At 45.3% G+C, this 24,007-nt stretch overlaps 1 protein-coding gene across 8 annotated transcripts in view; it reads right to left on the reverse strand.

Annotated features, from left to right (window-relative positions):
- Positions 1-6,907: 6,907 nt before the first annotated feature.
- The window catches only part of LOC119655610 (rho guanine nucleotide exchange factor 11), a 181,848-nt gene continuing 164,748 nt past the window's right edge, over positions 6,908-24,007 (reverse strand). For all 8 annotated transcript variants that reach the window (XM_038061576.1, XM_038061578.1, XM_038061573.1 and 5 more), the window contains 4 exons: positions 17,093-18,347; positions 8,716-8,916; positions 8,535-8,645; positions 6,908-8,356 (listed from right to left, as the gene is read on the reverse strand). In XM_038061576.1, the coding sequence (XP_037917504.1) occupies positions 8,312-8,356; positions 8,535-8,645; positions 8,716-8,916; positions 17,093-18,347 (1,612 nt within the window). In that variant the 3' untranslated portion in view covers positions 6,908-8,311. The remainder of the gene's footprint in view (positions 8,357-8,534; positions 8,646-8,715; positions 8,917-17,092; positions 18,348-24,007) is intronic.

Consider the following 24,007-nt stretch of genomic DNA (forward strand, 5'->3'; position numbering starts at 1 on the left):
ATAGGTAAGACCTGGGGACTTTCACCTAAACGGATATATTGGATGTATACATCCATAATAAAACCCATTTTGATGTATGCATGCATCGACTGGTGGCCAAGACTGAACTTTGCTAACAGCAGGAAGCTGCTAACGCAGATTCAGAGACTTGGTTGCTTAAGTATTACTGGAGCAATGGGTACTACGCCGACTGCGGCACTTGAAGCCATCCTAAATTTACCCCCCATCCACTTGGAGGTGAAACGGAAAGCGGCCAACGACGCATATAGGCTCGATATCATTGGGACGTGGAAAGGCGGCCAATCCAACGGGCATGCGTCTATATGGAAATTCCTTGAAAAACATCCGGTAGCCCTGATGCCGACCGATCATATGGTTTCCAGATTCGTCTTTGAAAAGACATACACTGTCGTAATCACCGAAAGAGAAGAATGGTCGACAAGTGGCCATGAGTCTTTTCAGATTACAGACCGAATAATCTTCACCGACGGGTCAGTCACGGAGGATGGATCGGGTGCAGGCGTGTTCTCGGAGAATCCGATTATAGAACTGGCCCGACCTCTCGGAAAAATGACGACCATATTCCAGGCGATGTCCGGATAGCTCAGTGGTTAGAGCACTAGGCTGTCATACGGAAGGTCGCGGTTCAAATCTCACTGGTGGCAGTGGAATTTGCATCGTGATTTGACGTCGGATACCAGTCGACTCAGCTGTGAATGAGTACCTGAGTCAAATCAGGGTAATAATCTCGGGCGAGCGCAATGCTGACCACATTGCCTCCTAGTGTACCGTTACGGTCTTGAATGAAGTGCTCTAACACACTTCAAGGCCCTGATCCAATATGGATTGTTGCGCCAACGATTATTATTATTATTATATATTCCAGGCGCAGATATATGCCATTTCATTGGCAGCAGAAGAATGTCTGCGACAAAAATGGAGGGGTCGCACCATTCGAATCTGTTCCGACAGTCGGGCGGCATTATCAGCACTAGATGGCAACAACATATCAAGCCAGTTGGTGTGGAGTTGTCATCAGATGCTGCTGAAACTTGGCCGACTGAACGAAGCATTCCTGATGTGGGTGCCGGGGCACTCTAACATCGCCGGTAATGAGGGGGCTGATAGACTGGCTCGCCGAGGGTCTGGATCCACAAAGGTGGGCCCAGAACCAGCTCTTGGAATCCGACCATCTACTGTCAAGTCTACTCTGAAAGGTGAAGGATTCACGCAACCGAGTGGAGAAATTTGGACTCTTGCCGGCAAGCGAAAATCCTTGTGAACGAGCCTAGGGCCACTAGAGCGGCATTTTTGTTGTCCCTTAAGAAGTGGGACATGAAAACCCTAGTAGGGCTTTTGACGGGACACTGCCCCTTAAACTACCATATGGAAAAGATTGGGGTAGTGGTTTCGGCTGTGTGCAGCCAATGTGAGGAGGAGGAGGAGACGGCCCTGCACTTTTTATGCAGCTGCCCGGCATCCTCAGATGTCAGACGAAGACACCTTGGCAAGGTTTTCTTCAATGAAGAATCTGCACACTCTCTGCCTCTTGAGAATGTTCTCAGATTCGCTAAAGCCTGCGAACACCGTAGGCGGGAAGCCATTGAATAGGCAACTTACGGGGATAGTACAATGGACCTAATAATGGCCTGAGTGCTCGGAGCTGCGGCTCCCCCCATTTAACTAAACTAAACTACGAAGATCACCCTGCCGTCAGGGGGAACGGTTCATCAGAAGCGGAAGAGCCGGTTTCCGAGACCAGCATGAAAAACTAACCTGCCCCAAGTTATAACCGCAGGCGTAGAGATGTCGAGGCAACAATATGAGACTGGTACGAATGGAGGTGGAATGAAGAAGGCACGAGTGGCACTATGCATCTGGGCACTAGCGTCATTAAATATAACGTCATGATGTTCGCACAGAAGATATCTACGAGCAAGTATGAATTGTGGAGGCCTCGTGCCGAGTACAACGTCGAAAAGCTGGGTCAAGCTGCTTTCAATCATAAAGATCTTTCCCGCAAGATTGACGAGCTTCTGAACATACCATCTAGGTTCAGAAGAGGATCGTTGGGGAAGATACTGACCACCGTATTCGGCATTAATGACGAAGTCTATAGCGACATCAACATTCTCCGGTATTTCCAGAGGCAGGGAATGTGTAGATTCTTCAGTGAAGAAAACCTTGCCATGGTGTCTTCGTCTGAAATTTGAGGAGGTCGAGCAGCTGCGTTAAAAGTGTAGGGCCGTCTCTTCCTCCTCCTCCCATTGGCTGCACATAGCCGAAACCACCACCCCAATCTTTTCCATATGGTATTTTAAGGATCAGTGTCCCGTTAAACTCCCTACTAGGGTTTTCATGTCCCACTTTTTAAGGCGCAACAAAAATGCCGCTCTGGCCCTCCCTTTGGGCAGGCCCTTAAGACAGGCTGCTTCTATAGACTTCTGGCCGACCGATATGTGGGTGGAAGTGGATCCATGTCCATTGCGAAATCAATGCGTCTGTGATCCGAGAGTGTCTTATCGTTTGATACTCTCCACTCTCCGAACAGAGCCGCGATGTCAAGGGATGCCACCGTGATAGCGATGACCACGTTGAAGAAAGTTGGTTCATTACCCAAATTAAGGATCTGCAAATCGGTTCCTACTAGATACTCCAGTAGTGTCGATCCTCTTGCATTGGTGTTGGAACTCTCCCAGCATATGTAGTGAGCGTTGACATAACATCATGCTATTACCCTCATGCCTCTTCTTTTGGCATATTGGATAGCTCCACTCCGTCTTCTGCGTGATGGGGGAAATATGCAGAGCGCCATATTATCTTTTTATCTCTCTGTTGACTTTTCATGGTTAGTTTAGCTGATGTCGCCATTACATAGGTCGTTAACCAAATTAGTCTGGAAGTCTTTTGAGACTACCATGCAGGAGCGGAGTCGATCTTTTCCATTGGCATGCAACAGGTCAGCATGTTGGAAGTCTAAGCCCTTGACTACCCCACAAATAACCCATGATTCTTGTATGACCCAATACAATTTGCTTATGAACAAGCGGTTAGAGGCTCACAAGTCCGCCAGCGCTCTCAAGCCAACGGAATTTGCTGAGAAACTGGTTAAGGTGATCAGATCGGTAAATGACATGTGTAAATGGTACAAAAAAGTCGTATCTACATATTTGATAGCTTTCGACTTTTACTTGTATGATGGACTGGATACAAAATACAAGCTGATGACTGCGTTATATTGGTACGGAAGTATTCTCGACTATCGAAAATCGGATCTTTCTATCATATAACGCGGTAGATGCGGTGTACGAAAAGCTGTCTGGCATCCTGGCCTACTCCATACGTCATAGCTGTTATTGGTTGTGATTTTCGACCCTAGATAGGAGAAATTTTCAACGGTTTCATAGTTGCAGTCTCCTGTCTTTATTGTTTTTGTTTGATCAGTGCGATTCGATCTTGTTCGTTTTCTGGTTTTTGGCGCTGACGTTGCCACCATATATTTTGTCTTGCCTTCATTGATGTGGAGCCCAAGATCTCGCACCGCCTGCGCGTCCTGGATGAAGGTAGACTGTACATCTCGGGTTGTTCTTCCTATAATCGTCAGCATAGGTCAGTAGTTGGGTGGAGTTGAAGATGATGGTACCTCTCTCGCATTTACGTCTGCATCGCGGTTGAAGAGGACACATGATAGGGCATCCCCTTGGTGTTGATGTCGAATGGTCTTGAAAGTGATCCTGCTGCTTTTATATGGCCTCGCACATTAGTCAAGGTCAGCCTAGTCAATCTTACAAATTTTGTTGGGATACCGAATTCCCTCATGGCCGTGTATAGTTTTACCTTGGCTATGCTACCATAGGCAGCTTTAAAGTCGATGGTGTCCACATTCCAACAGTTTTTCCATCGCTTGCCGCAGAGAGAAAATCTGATCTGTTGCTGATTTGCCTGGAGTAAAGCCTCTTTGGTATGGGCCAATGATGTTCTGAGCGTATGGGGCTATTCGGCCTAGCAAAATAAAGGAGAATATCTTACAGATGGTACTCATCAACGTGATACATTTATAATTGCTACACTGCGTGATATCTCACTTTTTATGTATCAGACAGATAATGCCTCTTTGCCAGACGTCAGGCATTGACTCGCTGTCCCACACCTTGAGCATAAGTTATTATTATTCTGTTAAGGGAAAGTCGCACCGCGTCCTTGAAGAACTATTGTGCCCCTTTTACTGGTTATAGTGCACCTGTTGATCATAGTATCTCAAGCAGGCCAGTAACCGTTAGGAACTTTAGTATGCTCCCCACTTCCAGAAGTTTCAGTTTTGCATCTGGTATTAAGTGTTCTCCCAGATGTATCGACCTACTTTGCACAAGTGCCGGACACTGTCCCAGGACGTGCATAGAGGTTTCGTCCTCCTCCTCACAGAACCTGCAGGCAGTGTCCGTAGATATCCCTAGCTTCCCTAGGTGGTAGTTCAGCCGACAATGACCAGTGAGAATTCCCACTATGATTCGGAAGTTCTTTTTGGTGAGGTTTAAGCAATCCTTTGTGCGCATGGGTTCGTATCCCCCAATAAGCACCCTGGACTGCTCCATCCCTGGTAGGCCCGCCCAATATAGTTCCCTCAACCGTTTCTCTTCGTTTCTTAGATTCATAGCCATGAAACCGTTTCCGATTCCACAGAAGGGTTCTGGCCCGTGTAAAGGCATCCCTGCTCCCTTCTTGGCTAGTTCATCCGCTGCCTCATTGCCTTCCAACCCAGCATGGCCTGGAACCCAAAGTATCCAGACTTTGTTGGACGAGCCGAGTTTATTCAGTCTCTCAAGGCATTCCCATACCAGTTTAGAGTTCACCTGGTTGGCCCTAAGTGCCTTGATCGCTGCTTGGCTATAGGTGAGAATAGCAATGTTCTGCCCCCTGTAGTTCCTTTGCAGATTAAAGGAGGCACATTTGTCTATGGCGTAAATTTCCGCCTGGAATATGCTAGTTTACCTGCCCATTGGCTCAAAGTACATTTTCCTTGGACCAATGACACCGGCACCCGCTCCCTCTGCTGTGAGGGATCCGTCAGTGTACCAAGTAATCAGTTGCTGGTTTAAGCCGTATGTCGCAGCCACGCTCTCCCAGTTTGCCTTGTTACTCCAACGTGTTTCAAACTTCTTATCGAAGTGAAACCTCGTTGTCATGTTGTCCCTCGGTATCAGTAATTCGGGATACCGCCTAGAAAGTATATCAATCTTCCTTCGATTTAGGCAGCTCCCCGCCTCACTCATGCTACCGGCCATCCTGAATATTGATCTCCTTGCCTGCATCTGTATGTGCAGATGGAGAGGGGTTAATCCCCCCAGCATAAGTTGATGAACCACTTGGTGTAATTGGTCGCCTCCATATTTAACCAATTCGGCTGTAATTCTATTTTCATGCAACACGGTCTCAGATTGAATTTAATCAAAAAACTGAATTTTTGACGACCGATCCTCATGAAACAGGCACAATCACTGTCAGCGGCAGTGATCTGCCCAGAACTGAGCGATTTAAATACCTCGGGTCAACGCTATCAGCCAATGAAGAACTGCATTATGAAATTGCTTCACGCATTAACGCAACCTGGATGAAGTGGCGTTCCACAACTGGCGTTCTTTGTGATCGACGTATAAACGAAGGTCTCAAATCTAAAATTTATCGCAATGTCGTCCGTCCAGTTGCTCTCTATGGTTCTGAGTGTTGGCCGGCTATAAAACACAATGAACGGTGTCTTGCGGTAATGGAGACGAAGATGCTACGTTGGACTAGTGGCATCACACGTTTAATCACATCCGAAATGAAGATATCCGCGATCGTTATGGGGTTGCACCGATCGTAGAAAAGTTGCGAGAGAGGCGTCTTCGATGGTATGGTCACGCAATTCGTGCAAACGAAAATTCACTTGCCAAGATTGGTCTGAACATCGAAGTCGCTGGTAAACGACCAAAAGGCAGACCTAAGTAACGGTGGCTTGGTACGCTGGATGGGGATTTGAAAGCCTCGAGATTGCCCCCAGATCAGGCATTCGTTAGAGCCAAATGGTGAAGCCGATCACGACGAGCCGACCCCGCTTGTGAACGGGACAAAGGCTGAAGAAAAAGAAAGAAGAAAGCTGTAATTCTATCCGCTCCTGGCGACTTATGATTTTTAAGCCGATGAATTGCACGGACTGTTTCTTCTATACTTGGTATTTGTCCGTCGTCTTCAGTTGGCTGGGCCTCCAACTCGCCGATGTTCTGGTTGTTCAGTAGTTCATCAAAGTACTCAACCCATCGCTTCAATATGTCCATTCTGTCGGAAATCAGATTTCCCTCTTTGTCTCGGATGAACATCTAGGTGTGTAAGGCTTCATCCTGTTGACTTGTTGGTAAAACTTCCGCGCCTGGTGCGGTTGCTCCCTGTACTTTTCTAGTTCACAGACTTGTTGGTTCTCCCAGGCTTCCTTTTTCCGTCTGTGAAGTCGCTTCTCCGCTCGCCGGAGTTCATGATAAGTCTCCGCGCGTGCCCGTGTCCTTTGAGAATGCAACATTACGGTCGCATACAGGCACTTAACACCCGAAAATATTGTAGAGTTGATGCTGGGAACGAGGTTGCAAAAGAACTCCAAGTTATTCATCAACAGTTTAGACACATCGGCGAAAACAAGAAAGGGAGAGAACCATACTGAGCTGTAGTTGAAAGCTAATCCAGCCCCGCGACGCAATACTTTATAGGAGTTCCGTGGGGAGAGTGGAATGAGACGGAAGTGAATTTAGTAAGTAGAAAACAAGTATTGGGAACAATTTTATTTATTTCGATGTTAACTACAACTGAACAATGATATAAACCATGGGGAAGTATAGGATTTAAAGGTGATAACTTCTATAGATCAAATAAAACACAATACTCTGTTTATGATTTAGTATTTTATTCATTATATAAATTATTTGAATGTTTGCATAATATTGCGGATATGAATTTTGTTTCATAAGATCTTCGCTCGGGAAGAACTAATCGTTTTTGTTCATTTCTCTGATGCTAGAAATCTATAGTCACGTCCATGTCGTAGTAGTCCCTTCTTACGTTTTTAATATATGTTCTCCTTAATGTAACGTTACGGATTTGATTTAATATAAACATTTATTCAATAATAAAATTAAAAAAAAATTGAACAGAAACAAAATTCGTCGTATAAATATTCTCTTTTCCATCTTTTGATTAAAAACAAATCATACTTTACGTTGCTGTCAGAAAAAAAATAATCTTTGATTCCAATAAAATTTGTTTGTCGTATAATTTATTCTCTTAAGTCCTACATGTCTTCCTAGTAAATAAATTAATAACTTCGGTATTCATAAATTATGAAATATCAACCTAGCGGAGATGGTAATTAGAAACGAACTCGCAACAAAGCTCCCAACTAGCTGCAGATGGCTCCTTCCATTGGGCCTTGCACATGTGGCAAGTATGCAGAGGAGGAGTTTGTAGCTTTGCATTGGGCAGACTGCCTTTGCGTACACCGAACAGCGGGACAACCGCACAGTTCAATACGCTTCATCTAACTGCATCTGAGTGTGGCAAAAGGAGGAGTGATAATCAACAGATTTCTACCATTTCTCTATTCTAACCAATCTTTATGAACGTAGGCTCATTGGTTCCACAGTTAATATTTCAAATTGTTACATCATCTTTACTATGTCGTGTAATACGTGGTGTTTGTTAACATTTTAATGCTTAAATCAAGTTTATTGTTTCAGCGTTATCTACATTTTAATGTTTCTTTCCTCTCGAATACGCGCGTTTTTTTTTTACAAGTGAAGCCTAAACAATAATTGCATTCCTAATTGGTTCGATATATAAAAGGAACCGTTACAAAAGATTACATTATTTATTTACATGCCTTTTGTATAAAATTTCATAATAAACAGTTCGAGGCCACATTCATACTTAAAAACTTTGCCGTATGAATTCAGTAATATTCAGTACTTTCTCTCAAAACAAAACGAACTTTTCTCCGATAAAAAAATTGACCGATGATATCAAAGTTAATTGTTAAGCGCTTCAGCTAGGGTCAGGTCAATGTTGCCAAAAGGACCACACAAACTTCCGCTGCTGAAAAATCAAAAAATCTGTGCTCTTAACAGTACGTAGATAATAGATCGCATTGCGCATTGGTGTATACGTGGGTTCAAGTGTATATAATGAAAGACACAATAATTTTTTTTTTGGCTAATGAATGGTGTGATTATATCCTGTTAGTATTTAATTAATTCTTAACGACGTCCCGCGGGCGAATTGGATTCTCTGGCATTCAGGTAGGAGGATTGTCGGCACTTTTTATATTTTCTGGAGTTTCCTGGGAACGAGAAAAGACCTTAGACTGCTTTTGGATTTGATAAAGGCTCTAGGGTAGGTCGGAATGGCATGAATGAAGTCAAGTTTAATGAAACATGTACAATGAAGCCTCTCCTTAAATTCTACAATTCGCAACAAGGAATACACCCAGCCCATAAAAAAACTGAGTCAATACATACCTTTTCTTCTTCAACTCGCTGGCGCGCATGCATTGAATTGAGTAACTCTCGTAGATTTTGATTCTCTCGGCGTAATCGTTCTCGTTCGATATCGCGTTCATTTATTTTAGGCTGCATGAAAAAGTTAAACATGAACACATTAAACATCAAAATTGAACCCTTTTCACAGTTCAATACTCACCAATAATAATGATATTTGAGAGCTCAGGGCGGTCACGATGCCACTTATAACATGGCAAGGCACTGAGGGTCCTAATGAATGCGCATGAGAGAAACGATTCGGTCCACAGCTTTGACTAAGTTCATTGACGCCAGTTACAAATTGACATTTAACGCTTTGTGATGCGTCGTTCTTATCGATCGGGCACTTCGTGGATGAAGTCTATCAAAAAAAAAAAAAATGTTTGAATTAACAAATAAATGAAGTGTTGGAGATACAGTAATGTTCACATGTACACACATATATTAGACGATTACGGTGCATCCACATCGCGCATACAAGCTACTGACATGCATTACATTTTACACCGTCCGTCGTACCACTCACACTCGATTGGATAGGTTCTGAGAACGAGACCTGTTACACTCTTTGGGGGTCATATTTTGAGCCCCCACTACCCTACGTTTCACTCGATATCAAATATGGAACCAGTTTCGAAAAGTACTAATTGAGCCCTTTCATTTTGATACCCCACATGGCCACATTTTATGAAAAAAAAAATGTGAACCCTCCATTCACATGGTTTCGGACATGATGGATGTTTGCATTGTGGCTCCTTCGCAAAGTGCCCAAACATGAGACATTTAAACCACCTCTTCAGTGATGTCTGTTCTCTTAAACACAAACACGCCATCCAATCCGAACTTTTCCGGCCGCCAGCAACTTCTGCGCTGCTTCCGCTGGTACTCGTATTGTGGCCGTTTAGGTACCGTCATAGATTTTTCGTAAACCCACAACTTTCGATGTCACTTTATCGAGATCCTTACATTGTATGTAGATCTCATGTTTTTGGGCATGCACTGCCTCATTCTCCCCAAGTGAGTTTTTAACACCCTTAGGTCAGGATCAGCTTTGACCTTTATGAGTATCTGCACATAGAGCAGATTGCCCTTACTGGAGAAAACAACCGCCTCTGGAGGAATTGACTTGCTTTCCTTTCGGTTTTTTGTTGGTAACTTTAGTCCGTTTTTCGTTTTTCTTGGGCTTCGCAACGCTGGCCAACCTTCTTACAATTGCTATATGCTTTCCTCCTTCTGAACCATTAGTGCTGGTTTTCAGAATTGCCTGTCCGCCTTTTTTCTCTTAGGCGCATGCTGATTATTTAGAGGATCCCCTTCTTTTTCGATTGCAGTGCGGTTAGGTGTTATTTGGGTCGCTTGTGACACTGTTGGCATAGCTCTCTATGAGCCCCGACAGGGTTACTCCTTTTATACGTTCCTTCACTTTTGGCGTTTACTGACCTTACCTGTACCTTATTATTTATCGGTTTTAATATTGGTGGAGACCTCATAGTTGACGAGCATTGCGGTTAAGGGATATCGACGTCCGGGAGCCCGCTTGCTCACTCCCAAAAGCCGCCGATACTGGGGTTTTGAGCCTCTGCACCATAAGCTTCGATGTCTGTCCGTCTGTCTCTCTGTCTGTCTTTCTGTTTTTTTATAGAGGTGGAAAGTATTGAAAGCCATAGTGTAGGACTTCAACCCACTAAAACTACCTCTTCTCACCCGCTATGCCCAAGGAATTATCTGGAGACATTACATCGTGGGGCGAGTTAAAGTCCTACCGGCTTACTCCTATAGTGAGAATTGTTCTCTCTCTGCTACGTTTTGTAAGGGTTTTAACCTTTGAAGCTCCTCCCGAATACAGCTTATAGTGCCACTTAATGTATTCCACACTTCTTGGAATTCGAGCAATTGCGGAATGATCGTCTCCACTTGTAAGGGCCTTGTCAAGAGATGTTGAAGTCGCCCCCGGTCATTTGTAAATCTCGGGCATACGAAGAGTATGTGCTCAAGGTCCTCGTATTCGTTTAGACAATTAAGACGAAAAAGAGAATCGTCATGTCCAAGACGATGTAAGTGCCTACGGTATCCACCATGCCGAGCTTCAAACTGGGCAGAGTGATAGTGGACATCTCCATGGCTGTGCATAACCCAAAGCTGGATATTTAAAATAAGCCTGATTGTCCCCTCCCTTGTAAGAATTATCCCAACGTTCCTACCACACCCTGATTGTGCGCGTTCTTTCTTCTCGTCGTCAATCTTCCCTCCTCTAACTTACCACAAAATGGCGCCGCTTGCTGTATGTAAAGGGGACAACAGATCACACGCTCTCACCAATTTTCGTGACAATCAGTCCAGCGGTTTCGGAATAAATCGGGTGTGACAGACAAACAAACAGACAGACAGGCCTCTCAAATACACGAAAAGATGCCTGCACCTGGTCGGAACATGCCGCAGGACTTAGTGTTTGATCCATTTAGGAGGAGCTCGACGATCCTGCGATCTCCTCCGAAATCAACGTTGATGAAGGAACGAAATTAGGGAAGCTCCCGGAATACTAATAAATAGGGACGTGCGAAAGAAGTGCCTCGAAGAAATCAAGCGTCACCCAGGCAACACAAGTGACACCCCCTCAAAATCCAAAGGGCGGTAAGCTTGAAAAGAGGAGTAGGGAGGTCGCGAACGATTCTTTCGGATCCTCACAGGACGCGAAAAGGCCTCTCATCGGCAAAGAGGAAGGCAAACAAAGTTGCCAAAATCGTGGAAACTGCGGCGGCGACTCCAATCGACCGACAATTGACCGGTATTGGATTGGAGGGGTATCTCACGCATTGGATTATATCCATGCTGAGTACCAGGATAATCCAGTCCGATCTGGGAGGCAGCCACTTGACCAGAGCTGTGTGCCCCAGGGTGGTGCCATCTCACCGGTGCTCTGGTTAATAGTAATTGACAAAATTTTACGTACATTGGACAGTAGCGGGGTGAAGGTGGTGGCGTATGCCGACGACTTGGTGATATTAGTATCAGGGATGTTTCTGTTCATTATGAGCGACATCATGGAAGGAGCGTTGCGAAAGGTGTGCCTGTGGGCCGCAAGATGCGGACTCAGCATAAACCCAACCAAAACGCAACTGATGCTGTTCACCACCAAGACAAGGATACCTGAATTCCATCTACCACGGCTGAATGAACAAAGATTGGTTCTTTCCTCTAATGTAAAGTATCTGGGTGTAATCCTGGATCCTAAGCTAAATTGGAGGTTGAACATAGAACTGAGGGTTAAGAAGGCCTGTATAGCCTTCTATGCCTGTAAGAGAACCTTTGCCAAGAAATGGGGTCTCCGGCCGAGGATGGTTCTCTGGATGTACACCGCTGTAGTGCGCCCGATCCTAACGTACGGCTCTATTGTATGGTGGCAGGCTTTGAAGAAGAAATACAATAGAACAAAGCTTAATAGGATTCAAAGAACCGCGTGCGCAGGTGCTACGGGGGCTCTGCAGTTCTGCCCGGCAGATGCTCTCAATGTACTCCTGCATCTCCTCCCCCTAGACCTCCACATCAAATATGTTGCAGCGTGCAGTGCCGTCAGACTACGTGAGTCCGGATGCTGGGCAGCGAAGTCCTACGGCCACAGCAACATCCCAGATGAAATACCTCGAGAAATCTGGGCATCCCCCACGGACTATGTCACACGCAAGCTGAACTTCACGAGAAACTTTGCTGTGGACCTTCCAACCAGGGCAAAGTGGAAGACCGGCGGCGTGTTGCAAGACTATGACACGGTATTCTTTACGGACGGATCAAAGATGGCCTATGGAGTCGGCCCGGGGGTTTTCTCGAATACACATGGTGTATCCAAGTCGTATGGTCTCCCAGGTTTCACCAGTGTATTCCAGGCGGAAGTACTGGCGATATTGGAAGTCTGTCGATGGCTGGAGCGTGATTCGAGTCCCAAGCGTAACATAGCCATTCTGACCGACAGCCAAGCGGCCATCAAGGCTTTGTACTCAACGACGACATCTTCCCGGTTGGTGGGGAAGTGCAAAGACGCGCTCAACCATCTGGGGGCGGCACGCTCAAGATCACTCTCCTCTGGGTTCCCGGGCATAGGAACATAGAGGGAAATGAGCGGGCTGACGGATTGACCAGGCAAGGCTCTGCTCTTGGCAGTCACTCGGGGAATACAGTCGGTGTTCCGCTGGCGGCTGTCGGGGGCCGATTCTACTCGCACTACCTAGCAGCCGCGGGCCTGAGATGGCGAAGGCTTACAAGCTGTGCCAAGTCAAGGAGAATTTGGCCCGCTTATAACATAGCCCGATTACGAGAGTTCCTGTCCCAGACGCGTGCAAATGCATTCAAGATTACGGCGGTCTGCACGGGGCACTGGCCCATAGGGGACCATGCCGCTGGGCTCGGCTTACCCTACAACTCGCATTACCGAAGCTGCGGAGAAGGAAGGGAAACCCTCATGCACTTTCTCTGCGATTGCCCAGCTCTGGCTCGAGTCAGGGTGCGGACGCTTGATAAACCATTCTTTGGGGACCTCAGTGAGAATTCTAGCTGCAGGGTCGGCTGGCTCTGAAGATCCAAGCCAGCTGGACTCTGCTTCCCTGTTCCTATAACAACAGTCCCGATCTTAGGAGTTTGTGGCATTAAAACGGCGCACCAAAGCGCTAATTGGGCTGCTCGGAGCGGCCACTGATACCTACCTACCTACCCCTAATCGACCCAAAGGAGGCAAAGCCCCAAAAATGAACCAAGGAAGCATGGACCAAGTTTGGCGAAAAGAAAAATGCGACACATAAAAGAAGATTACGGCCCGAGTTAATTATCATCTCCATAAAAGATGATATCACTTATGCCGATATCCTCAGGAACGTCAAATCCGATCTTGAGTTGATGGACCTTGGAGAAAACGTCAGTCGAATCAGACGTTCCCATAAAGGAGATTTGATGTTGGAGCTGAAGAAGTCTCCGGGAAAAACGATAGAAAATTTCCTCGGAAAGGTGGAGAAGAAGCACAAGTACGGGTAGAAAGCAGGAGATTGTTATACAACGTAAGGACATTGATGGAATCACGACCAAGAAGGATATCGGCGACGCCTTAGAAAAGCAGTTCGGACCACTTGGCTTGCAAGATTCTACAATCAGGGGATTGAGGAAGGCATACGAGGACACGCAAACGGCAACTGTAAGCTTACCAGCTGAAGCAGCGTTCAAACTGCAGGCGACTGGTAAAATAAAAATAGGTTGGGTCGTTTGCCTACTCAGGGATGCTTTAGATGCGTGGAATTTGGGCAGATAGCGGCGAAATGGACCAGTGACCGTGACAAGTCAAAAAATTGCAGAAAATGTGGGAGAGGTCATATGTTCAGGGAGTGCAAGGCTGAGTCTGAATGTATTCTTCGCAAGGGGAAAAAGGGCGCCGACTGTCGGCAGATGCTATTGGGAGACCACAATCCCGGTGGTGCGGCTATAGAAAAGGTAGCGCAAATGATGGAACGCATGACGAGAGCTGCGACGCTGCTATGCCCAGGCGGCGGGTCGTCGCAAAAAAGCACTCAAACTATTGGTGGAATGAAGAGATCGCGGAGTTGCGGAATGCATGTTTTCGAGCTAGAAGGATCTGCCAACGATATAGAGGAAGACCGGACTTCGACGCTATACGGACCAGCAAGCGAGAATGCTTCAAGGAACTTTGCCCAAAAGCAGACTCAAGCCTCTGGGGGACCAGCGTACAGGATGATTATGAAGAAGATGAGAGGGCAAACACCACAACTAACCTGCCCGCATCTTCTGCTCGATATCGTGAAGGCGTTCTTCCCCCCGGATAAAGGGGAGCCCAAACAACATAAGCAAGCATTGGACGTCTACACCATACCTGCGGTAACTGAGGAAGAACTTACGCAAATTTGCCGGAGAATTGGTGATAACAAAGCACCCGGTCTGGATGCTGTTCCCAATAGAGCTCTTAAACTCGCTGTTAAGACCAGACAAACTGACTGGTTTATCAGCGTTTTTGAAACATGCATGGTAGAAGGAGTTTTCCCTGACCAGTGGAAGAGGCAAAAACTAGTTTTGCTCCTGGAGCCGAATAAGCACCCAGGGCACCCATCATCACGTGATAGACGTTGTTTTGAAGCTGGCTCAAAACGCGATGTTGTCTAAAAAATGCTGTGCCGTGGTGACGTTGTACATCAAAAATGTGTTTAATTCCGCTAGTTGGGAATGGATAAAAAGCTCACTGGCTAAAACGGGTGTCCCTAGTTATTTGACTAAGCTACTCGATAGTTACCTTTCGGAGAGGACACTTTGGTACGACACGGATGAGGGATTCAAGCAGTACACCGTTACCGCAGGAGAACCACAGGGCTCAATGTTAGGTCCTCTCCTGTTGAACGTCATGTCCAATGGGGCTCCTTGTCCTTCCTGTTCCAAAGAAGGCCACGATAATCGGTTTCGCAGATGATCTAGCTGTGGTTGTTGTCACGAAACAATCTGAAGACGTTGAAACCATTAGCGCCATAAAAGTGTGGCTGGAGATGGTTCAACTTGACCTTGCGGGACTAAAGACGGAGGCGGTCTGGATTACCAACCGTAGGAAGAGAAATACGGTTAATATTCGTGTTGGTGGCCACATCATCACTTCGAAACTGGTTATCAAATACCTAGGGGTGATGATTGACGCTAACATCAATTTCAAGACACACCTGGACTATGCATGTGAGAAAGCGGCAAATACCAGCGTATTATTAGCGTGGATGATGCCTAACATTGGAGGTCCAAGATACAGTCGCAGAATACTTGTGGCCAGAGTGATTCGCTTCACGCTATTATACGCGGCACCAGTTTGGCAGGAAGCACTAGCGTGTGAGAGTAATCGGAGGAGGGTGAGGCTGTGCAGCGCCTTCAGAACAATATCAAGCGACGCAGCGTGTGTTATTGTGGGAATGATCCCGATAGACATTCGGGCAAGTGAGACACGTTGAAATAATATTTTGAAAGTTTGGGTGCTAAGCCTTAAACGAGGGGTCCGTGGAAAAAAAAAAGAGGGAGTGAATTACTCTCCATTTGGTCCGGTCCGGCATTAAATTCATGCGGACTTAGGACCCCACAATTCTTCAAAAAAAAATATTTTCAACTCTGGTCAATAAGGCGGATTTGCTTTCAATATAATTCGTAGTCATGTTGTGTTTTGTGAATTATATAAAAGAGCACTTAACCTCTGCGAGCTGCCTCAGACATGCTGCTCCCAGGGCAGAGGGGAGGCAGCGTCTAACGATTTGCCTCTGCCCTAGTAAGAAACCGCAAAGCCGTCATCGTCTAATATAGTGGTCAGGGGCTTTACGCAACCAGCGGCAAGACTGGAAACCATTAGATTGCTGGCGGCATTGTCCATTGGAATGGAAGCGAAATTGCGCCAGATGGATGTGGAAACAGCATATCTCCATGGGGAAGTCGACGAGGAGCTATATATGGAAGTTCCAGAGACACTGAAAGAAGCTCTGGAGCATATAATAGGCAGCGAGCGATGAGACTCGCCGATTCTACCGAACGCAGCGAAAATGCAGAAGAACCTTGCAGAGGGAAATCAAGCGTGCAGGCTACGCAAGGCGATTTACGGATGAAAACAATCCGGGGAAAAGTGGTACGAGCGAATAAGCGCAGTCCTCAGAAAATTGGGATTAAAACCCACAATATCAGACATGGACGAGGAATTTTATTGTTGGCAGTCTACGTGGATGATTTATTAGTAACGTTAAACAACGAAGAGTTGATCAAGGAATTGAAGAAGGGACTAAAGCGAGAGTTCCAGATAAAGGACTTGGGTGAGGCGAAATATTGCCTTGGGATTGAAATTAAGCAAGAAAACGGACGTGTGAGAGAAAAATATTTCGAAAAACTTCTGAAAAAATTCGGCATGATCACATGCACACCGCAAAATACACTAGGAAGTCCAACATCAAGGTTGAAAGTAGCCACAAACCCGACGAAACCGTCGAAGGATCCACACTACCGAGAGCTAGTGGGATCACTAATGTATTTAGCCGTAGCAATGAGACCGGATATCGCGCACAGTGTAAGCGTGATGAGCGACTGGGGCGCGATAAAGATAGTGCTCAGATATCCAAAAGGAACACCGGATCTGGCACTTATTTCCGAAGGACCAATGAACAAGTTAGTCGGATATGCCGACGCAGACCGGGGAAATGATCCCACAAATTCGAAGTCGTACACAGGATACGCATTCACACTGAGAGGAGCCGCGATCAGCTGGAAGTCCAGGAAACAGAGAACTGTGGCGTTATCGATGATAGAGGCAGAATACAAGCCACTAACTGAGGCGACGAAGGAGTCGATGTACTTGAGAAGTCTCCTCAACGTATTAGAATTCCCAGGATTGTCAGATGGGATGATTTATTGCGATAATCAAGGCGCAATAAAATTGTCGACGGCGACTGGATTTTACGATCGAACAACGCATCCAAGCTACTGACATGCATTACATTTTACACCGTCGTACAACACTCACACAGGGAGCACAAACTTACCGTCGTGTCGTGGTCATCATGTTGTAAAATATCTTCACTGACAGAAGAGTTATCTGATACCTTCGACTGTTCCTTCTGAATACCTTCTGACGGTACCTCAGATGCCACATCGATTTTCTTCGTAGCGCTTTTTTCCATTTGTTCGGAGGCGTCCTTTCCAGAACCAACTCCACTTTGCTGTGCATTCGTATTCACTTCCTTCGATTCTACACTACTTACAGTTGGGGTAGCATCTGATGTACTCGAGTCACTGCTACTTGCTACCGGAATTGGTTGACTTGCCGCCATGGTAGCGCCGATTGATGGCAAACGTAATTCATCTATTTGGCAATAACCATCATCTTCTTGAATTATTTTGTCATCATAAACATCACATTCAGCTTGTGTTGGAGAGACTAAGTTGGTGGTTATTGCGGTTGTCGAGTCAACTACGTTTACAGCTGGTGGCATAGGGGAGGCCCCTCGTGCTGTACGCAGGTAGCATCGATCACATACGGCTGTCGAGACTGCTGATATCTCCTGTTCGGGTGTTATCTTCATGAACTGATTCACCAGTTCGGTGAGGGTCTGCACGTGGGCAAAGGCGGCCAATGCGATATTCGAAGTATCTTTCGGAGCTTCTGGTTGGCTAGCAATGTCAACAATCGCTGCAAAATGCTCATGTGGTACTCGAAACATGTCACAGATGATACGCTCCTTCTCCAGTAGATCTGATCGTATCTTGTCGTCAAGTCGTCGCAAACGTTCACTATTGGTCAGTACTGGTTCAGCTGTATGCGCCGGACTTATGCTGATCTGAATCTCACTTGGTTCTAACAGAGCGCAATGTTGTGTCAACGTCCTTGTGTTGTTAGAATTATTTGAATAGAGGGTGCTACTACTATCACATTTTTTATTAGCTTGCTCTGTTTGTGAGTTTTTGTCGGTTGCAGTGGTGGTTTCTTTGTCACTGTTTTTGTCATTGCTAAGCTTCTGAGAGTCCCTTTGGCTTTCTTTTGTGTTGGGTTCAGTTCCCGGGTCGGTAACATTGTCATTATTGCTTCGCGTTGCACTCTGTTGATCGGCAGCCTGCCGTGAGACATTTGCAATATCTGGTGTTGGTGTCTCAGTTGGTAGTCGATCTGTAGCGCTTTCGAGAGATTCTTTTGTATTGGAATGAGGTAAAGTTGCGCTGGCTGGATCTTCAGCCACATCGTGACTGCTTTTTGATCGTGGCTTATACTGTTCGGCAGCATCAGAGATATGCTTGAACCATCTGAAATAAAAGAGAATATGAAATCAAATTAATTAAGGAGGAACAATCGGAAGACATTCAATTGAGAGAATTGGACTTAGTTGCGGTTCTAAGAGAGAGTATCCATAAACCCATGTGACGAAAGGGGCAAAACGATGTTTCGATTCCACCTTAATGAACAGAGCAAACTTGGAAGAAAGCGCCATGGGTGATGCCACCTCCGGCATCGAGAAACTAACAGTAGCAGTAAAGACCCCTTCTGGGGTACGGAGGTGAAAAAGACCACAGAACCAGTGAAGGCCACGGGAGAGCCGGTCTAATAGCGAACACGACCTATATCTGAGCTTACAACAATACAGTGAAATCTCTATTCATCGGACACCCTCGGTGGATGGCGTACGGGAACGTGGTCGTAGACCTTACCGTTTCGGCTCTTGGAAAAAAACGAGGTTTTACATCATTGTTTGACGTCGCTACGATTATTGGGAGTTACAGCGGGAAAGTTTTTGACATGCTTGTCAAATCTAGTTTTTGTCAATCGTGTAGCAATCAAAAAGCTCTTCATCAGATAAAAATTCGCAACACTCCAAATGCCCCCGGCAAAGATAGTTGGTGCACGTGGCGTCAGGCCGAGGCCAAGGGAACTTTGGAGACTTTCAAGCATGACAGAACGCCAATAAATCCCTCAATCGTCAAACAACTGAAACCGATTTATCAAAGTCTCTCATCAGATGATTTACTAGAAAGATGCTTAGGCGCCCATACCCAAAATAACAATGAGTTACTCAATGGCTGTATTTGGAGTTTGTGTTCCAAACATTTGCATTCGGGGAGGCAGGTAATCAAAGTTTCGACTTTTTTGGCGGTGATGATCTTCAACGAACGATTTTCATCGATTCTACAACCATGAAAGTCCTGGGGACCACCTTGGGAACTTATGCTGAAACGTCGACCACTCGACTCGATGAGAACCGCATAGATCGCTCCGAGCGCAGAGTCAGTGATGCAGCAAAAAGGGCTCGGATTGAACAGAAGGAGAGGAGTCTGACCAACCTGGGGAAAATTCGGAACGAGGACGGTGAGTTTTACGGCCCTGGCATAGTAGATTAATGTGTAAGTTCCCCAATCAAGTTTTATACCGTTTTTCCTTGCCTTTCAACAAAAAAAAGTTTGTGTCGATATCTTTTCAAAAAATACGCATGATTTTGTCTCTCAAGTGTAGATCCTCTCCTTAAGTAGGACTCAATCTTACGTTCGTATTTGTTTTATCATTGCAATGTCGCATTCAAAACGGAGGCCTTTTTTCGAATCTTAACCATCAGCCCCTTCTGTCACGCCCTGGGGAAGGTCTCGGATTCCCAAGCTTTCCATACGAGTGGAAGTAGCAGATCTGCACTAACTGAAGGTGCAGTAATAAATAACTCTGCGAGGAGACCGTCAAGCTCAGCGATTTTAATCCATTTAAGTGCATTGATGGCCGAAATTATCTCTCTTCTGCTTGGAGGAACAATCCTCATCTGAATGTTACGATGACTTGCCATTTCATCCATAAGAGAAGAACGAGAACCCTCACCGAATATGACAGGGTTAAAAACTGTGGCGAAGTGTTCTTTCCACCTAGTCAGCTGTTCGTCATCGTGACAGATTCATCGAAAGATTTGTGACCACATGCAAGTAGTTATGTGATGCCGTGTACACTTTTGAAATCATTGCGTTCTGCGGTCTCTTCCGCTACGCTGACCAGCGTAGTAACAAACATCTTTTCATCACAACGCATACTACGCTGAACTTCCTGAGACTTCGCTTTGTATTATAGTTCGCATAACGCCCTCCACCACTCATAGCGGACAATAAAGCATTCAAACTCTTCCGTTCGTCGGGTTATTAGTTAGTTAGCACCACTCTTGGGTTGATCATTTTAGATACACTCCTTGTTCACAATGTCAAAAGTTTCCCCAATTGAGGACGAGCAGGCAAAACAAAGACCTAACTCCGCACGCTATACCATCCCACAATGATTAATGTGGTTAATGATGCTAATGTGGCCAGAGCAGGAGAACTCAAAGCGGAGAATAGTGTATTCTCTGTCAATCAAGCCTTCAATGTATTCCTTGATTCCAGTATAATTTTAGCTATTATTTTTGCGAGATAGTGTCCGGATAACTGCGTGGTTAGAGCACAAAGCTGTCGTACGGAAGGTCGCGGTTGGAATCTCATTGGTGGCAATGAGATTTGCACCGTGATTTGACGTCGGATACCAGTCGACTCAGCTATGAATAAGTACGTAAGTCAAATCAGGGTAATAATCTCGGGCGAGCCTCCTACAGTGTATTGTAGTGTACCGTTACGATTTTGAATGAAGTGCTCTAATACACGTCAAGGCCCTGATCCAATATGGATTGTTGCGCCAACGATTATTATTTTTGCGGGTGCCCTTTTTCAGAATCTTAACGATCATTCCCTTTCTTTCCCTTACTGGGAGAGATCTCAGATTTACGAATTTACGAATAAGTGGAAATAGCAGCTCTACAAAGACTCCAAGAGCTGCTCGGAAGAGTTCCGCAGAGAAACCGCAGACTTTACACCGTTGGAATGTTTTGATGCTGCAAAGATAATTTTGAAGCAGTTCCTAACCGCATGTTTTGGTGGCTCGTAGTGAGGTGTTTCCTCTACCTTTTCAGCTGCCCATCATGTAGCCTGCCGTTAACATTTCTTATAGGGTCATCGAAAGGTAACGGTAGCGAAATGGTTGTTATTTACGGCAGCTTCTGCCTTCCCCTAACTCAGTGATGAAATTCCTCTTATCAAGGCGTACACTACACTGCACTTTTCGTTCTTTCTCACGGAAACGGAGCTCCAGCGCAACGCACCCAACCCTGCTCGCAGAACGGAGCTCTCAGCTGCTTAAATTCATCAATCTGCCTCCACGTTTCCACAGTTAGTCAAGTCGTGTAACATCCTCTTGGAACATTGCCTACAACTACATCCGCTCCAGAGATAGAAGTACTTTAGATAGCGGCCAAGTGCACAGCAGTATTCTTCAGTGGGTTGTTCTAAGTTTGTGTTGTTTGCACAGCATGAGAGTTCCCACTGTTGAACGACAGTCGGGTCGCGCGAAATAAGCAATAGCGACACACAAACGACAGATAATGGTCTCTTTCGATGTCCGAACTTCTTCTATTAAACACACTCAGAAACCCACTTCTAAATCTACTACTGATCGTGATCGAGCTGATTACTCCTGGTCAATTAAGCCTAACTAACGTTGTGGCAGACTCTGTGCACGTATAGTATGTCCTCAATGATTAGACGGTGGAATTGTTTAGGATAAGCGGGATCCTAAGTCCACATGCACATGATGGTGGAGCGGACCAAATGGGGAGCAACTTACTTGAACGTTTTTTGGTCCACGGATCCCTAGTTTAGGGCATAGCACCCAAGCAGGGGCAGAGGCAACTCTTCAGACGCTGCCTCACCTCTGCCCTGGGAGCAGTAGAAAGTGGCAATAGGTGGAAAACGCTCCCTTATATCATCGCAAAAACAGAACAAAGTTGCGAATTAGTTTAGGATAGTATTTAGGATAAGCGGGATCCTAAGTCCACACTCACATGATGGTGGACCGGACCAAATGGTCCGGTCGTGTTTTTGCGATGATATAAGGGAGCGTTTTTCCACCTATTGCCACTTTCGGTCACGCTGCTCCCAGGATAGAGGTGTGGCAGCGCCTAAAGGTAGAAGTTTCAGAAATCTACAATCCTTCCACTCTTGTTGGGGTCACCGAAATCATGTTTCCCCATCACATGTCTGAGCAAGGTGTTGTCAAAGCCCACCTCAATTCACTATAGCTATAAAAATTTCAGTTCATCAAATGTTGATTCTGCTCATTTCTATGTAGATTATGGATTATCTTTATTTCTTTGTTATTCCGTTTCATTGTCATCGACAAAATTAAAGTTTAATCAAATAAGTCTTACAAATATCTACAACCTAGACCTGAATTCGCGGCATGGATGTTAATGCCGATAGAAAGCTGATTCACCACTGATGATTGTACAAGTGGAAGTGTTTCTGGTCACACCTAACTGCGAATTTAGTAAACAATTTCAAAAACAAGTTTCACTACGTCAGTAATGATAGTATCTCGGATTTGTCTTGCAAATTAAATATACAATGTATAAAGAAAGAGATGACTTTTTCCCGAAATATTGCCGGTGTTTGAGGGAAGTCAGAATAGAAATGGACAGAGACTGTCAGGTTTACCCGATGACCAACACAGCATAGAAGTCGCCTTCACGCCTGGTATCCCCTTTTCCCCGTACAGGAGCCAATAAAATGTGACCCTCATTTAAATTTACTTTTAGGAGTATGAAGCTTCAATTTAGGATAATGACATACTATCTATTTGCATAGTACCTTGACACTAAAGATGTTCTCCTTCCCTGGTTTTCGTTAAAGCTTCCTCTTCGTATTTCCTTTTTTCTGTTTGATTTTGGTGTTAAAAGGGAGTTATTTTTGTTATTTGATAATGACAATAGTGCACCATTACAAACACTTTTCCGACGTGTAACTCCGACCACATCATCAGGCGATAGAAAATTCATAATCGACAGTTAACAAGATAATCCTTTTGTTGGATTGTTAAGACTGAGGCACATGTCATAGAGAAGTTTATCAACGACAGGTAGGTGGAAAGATGCTCTTTTTCCTGGAAAGTTATTCAAAAACTAAGTAGCCCGCGAGTAACATATGAAAGTTTAGACGCTCCACACATATAGCTGTTAGTTACTATATTAAACATTTAAAAGCAATATTTTGGATATCTCTATCCTCTGGAAAACATTAAAGATTTATACAAAAGAATATTACAAATGCCATGTTTTGGAAAATAAAAAAAACGCCAGTGATGACTCGAAAATGTTTACTTATTCTATAAGAAAACGAATGACACGTAACGACAACTGTTGAGTTTGTAGTTAAGTTGTGTAAACGAAATTGAGATAAAATCATTAAGTCTCTTTATTGTGCGCACGTAAATTTGTCATGGTAATTTGATTTGGTAGAAAACTAGATGAGTTCTATGGGTTGGACCTCAAAAGAGTCATACACTTCCCGGTAGGGGATTGGGGCAGAGACATTTTTTGGCCTAGATCACTATGTGAGCATCATCTCAGTAGTCTATGCACCAGGCCTCTCAATCTGTGTTGAATTCGCCTGCAATGCCTTCCTACATCAGGGTTGCTTCCACTAGCTCTACACCCCTGATCCAGCGGCCCCCTTGCGACGAGTTACGGTCCGCCGAGCCTCCGATCTTGCCTCGCTCCGTCGCGCCTACAACGGGACAATATCCGCAGTCTCCTCAGCAAGTCTCGAATCGGAACACAGCCGCCCCCCTTTTTGACATCGTTCCTGTCGCCAACGAAGCTCCGCTTCCCGCTACTGCCATATACCCTGGCACTTCATCCATCCATACCAGTGGCCCCAAGCTAAAGGTGCCGTCCCCACCTAAACCGCTCTTCATCACCAAGCTAGCGTTCACAATTTCCCTACGATGTTCTGGAGTATATAAGGAGCAAAGTTGGTTTACTTTCTCCTCTGTCCTGTATTAAACTCACGAAAGACAACAACACCGATCGGATAATTGCATCTTTCTAGGTTACTTATCCGCACGAAGTTGACTGCCT

Source organism: Hermetia illucens, chromosome 4, assembly GCF_905115235.1.
Source record: "Hermetia illucens chromosome 4, iHerIll2.2.curated.20191125, whole genome shotgun sequence".
Classification (NCBI taxonomy): Eukaryota; Metazoa; Arthropoda; class Insecta; order Diptera; family Stratiomyidae; genus Hermetia; species Hermetia illucens.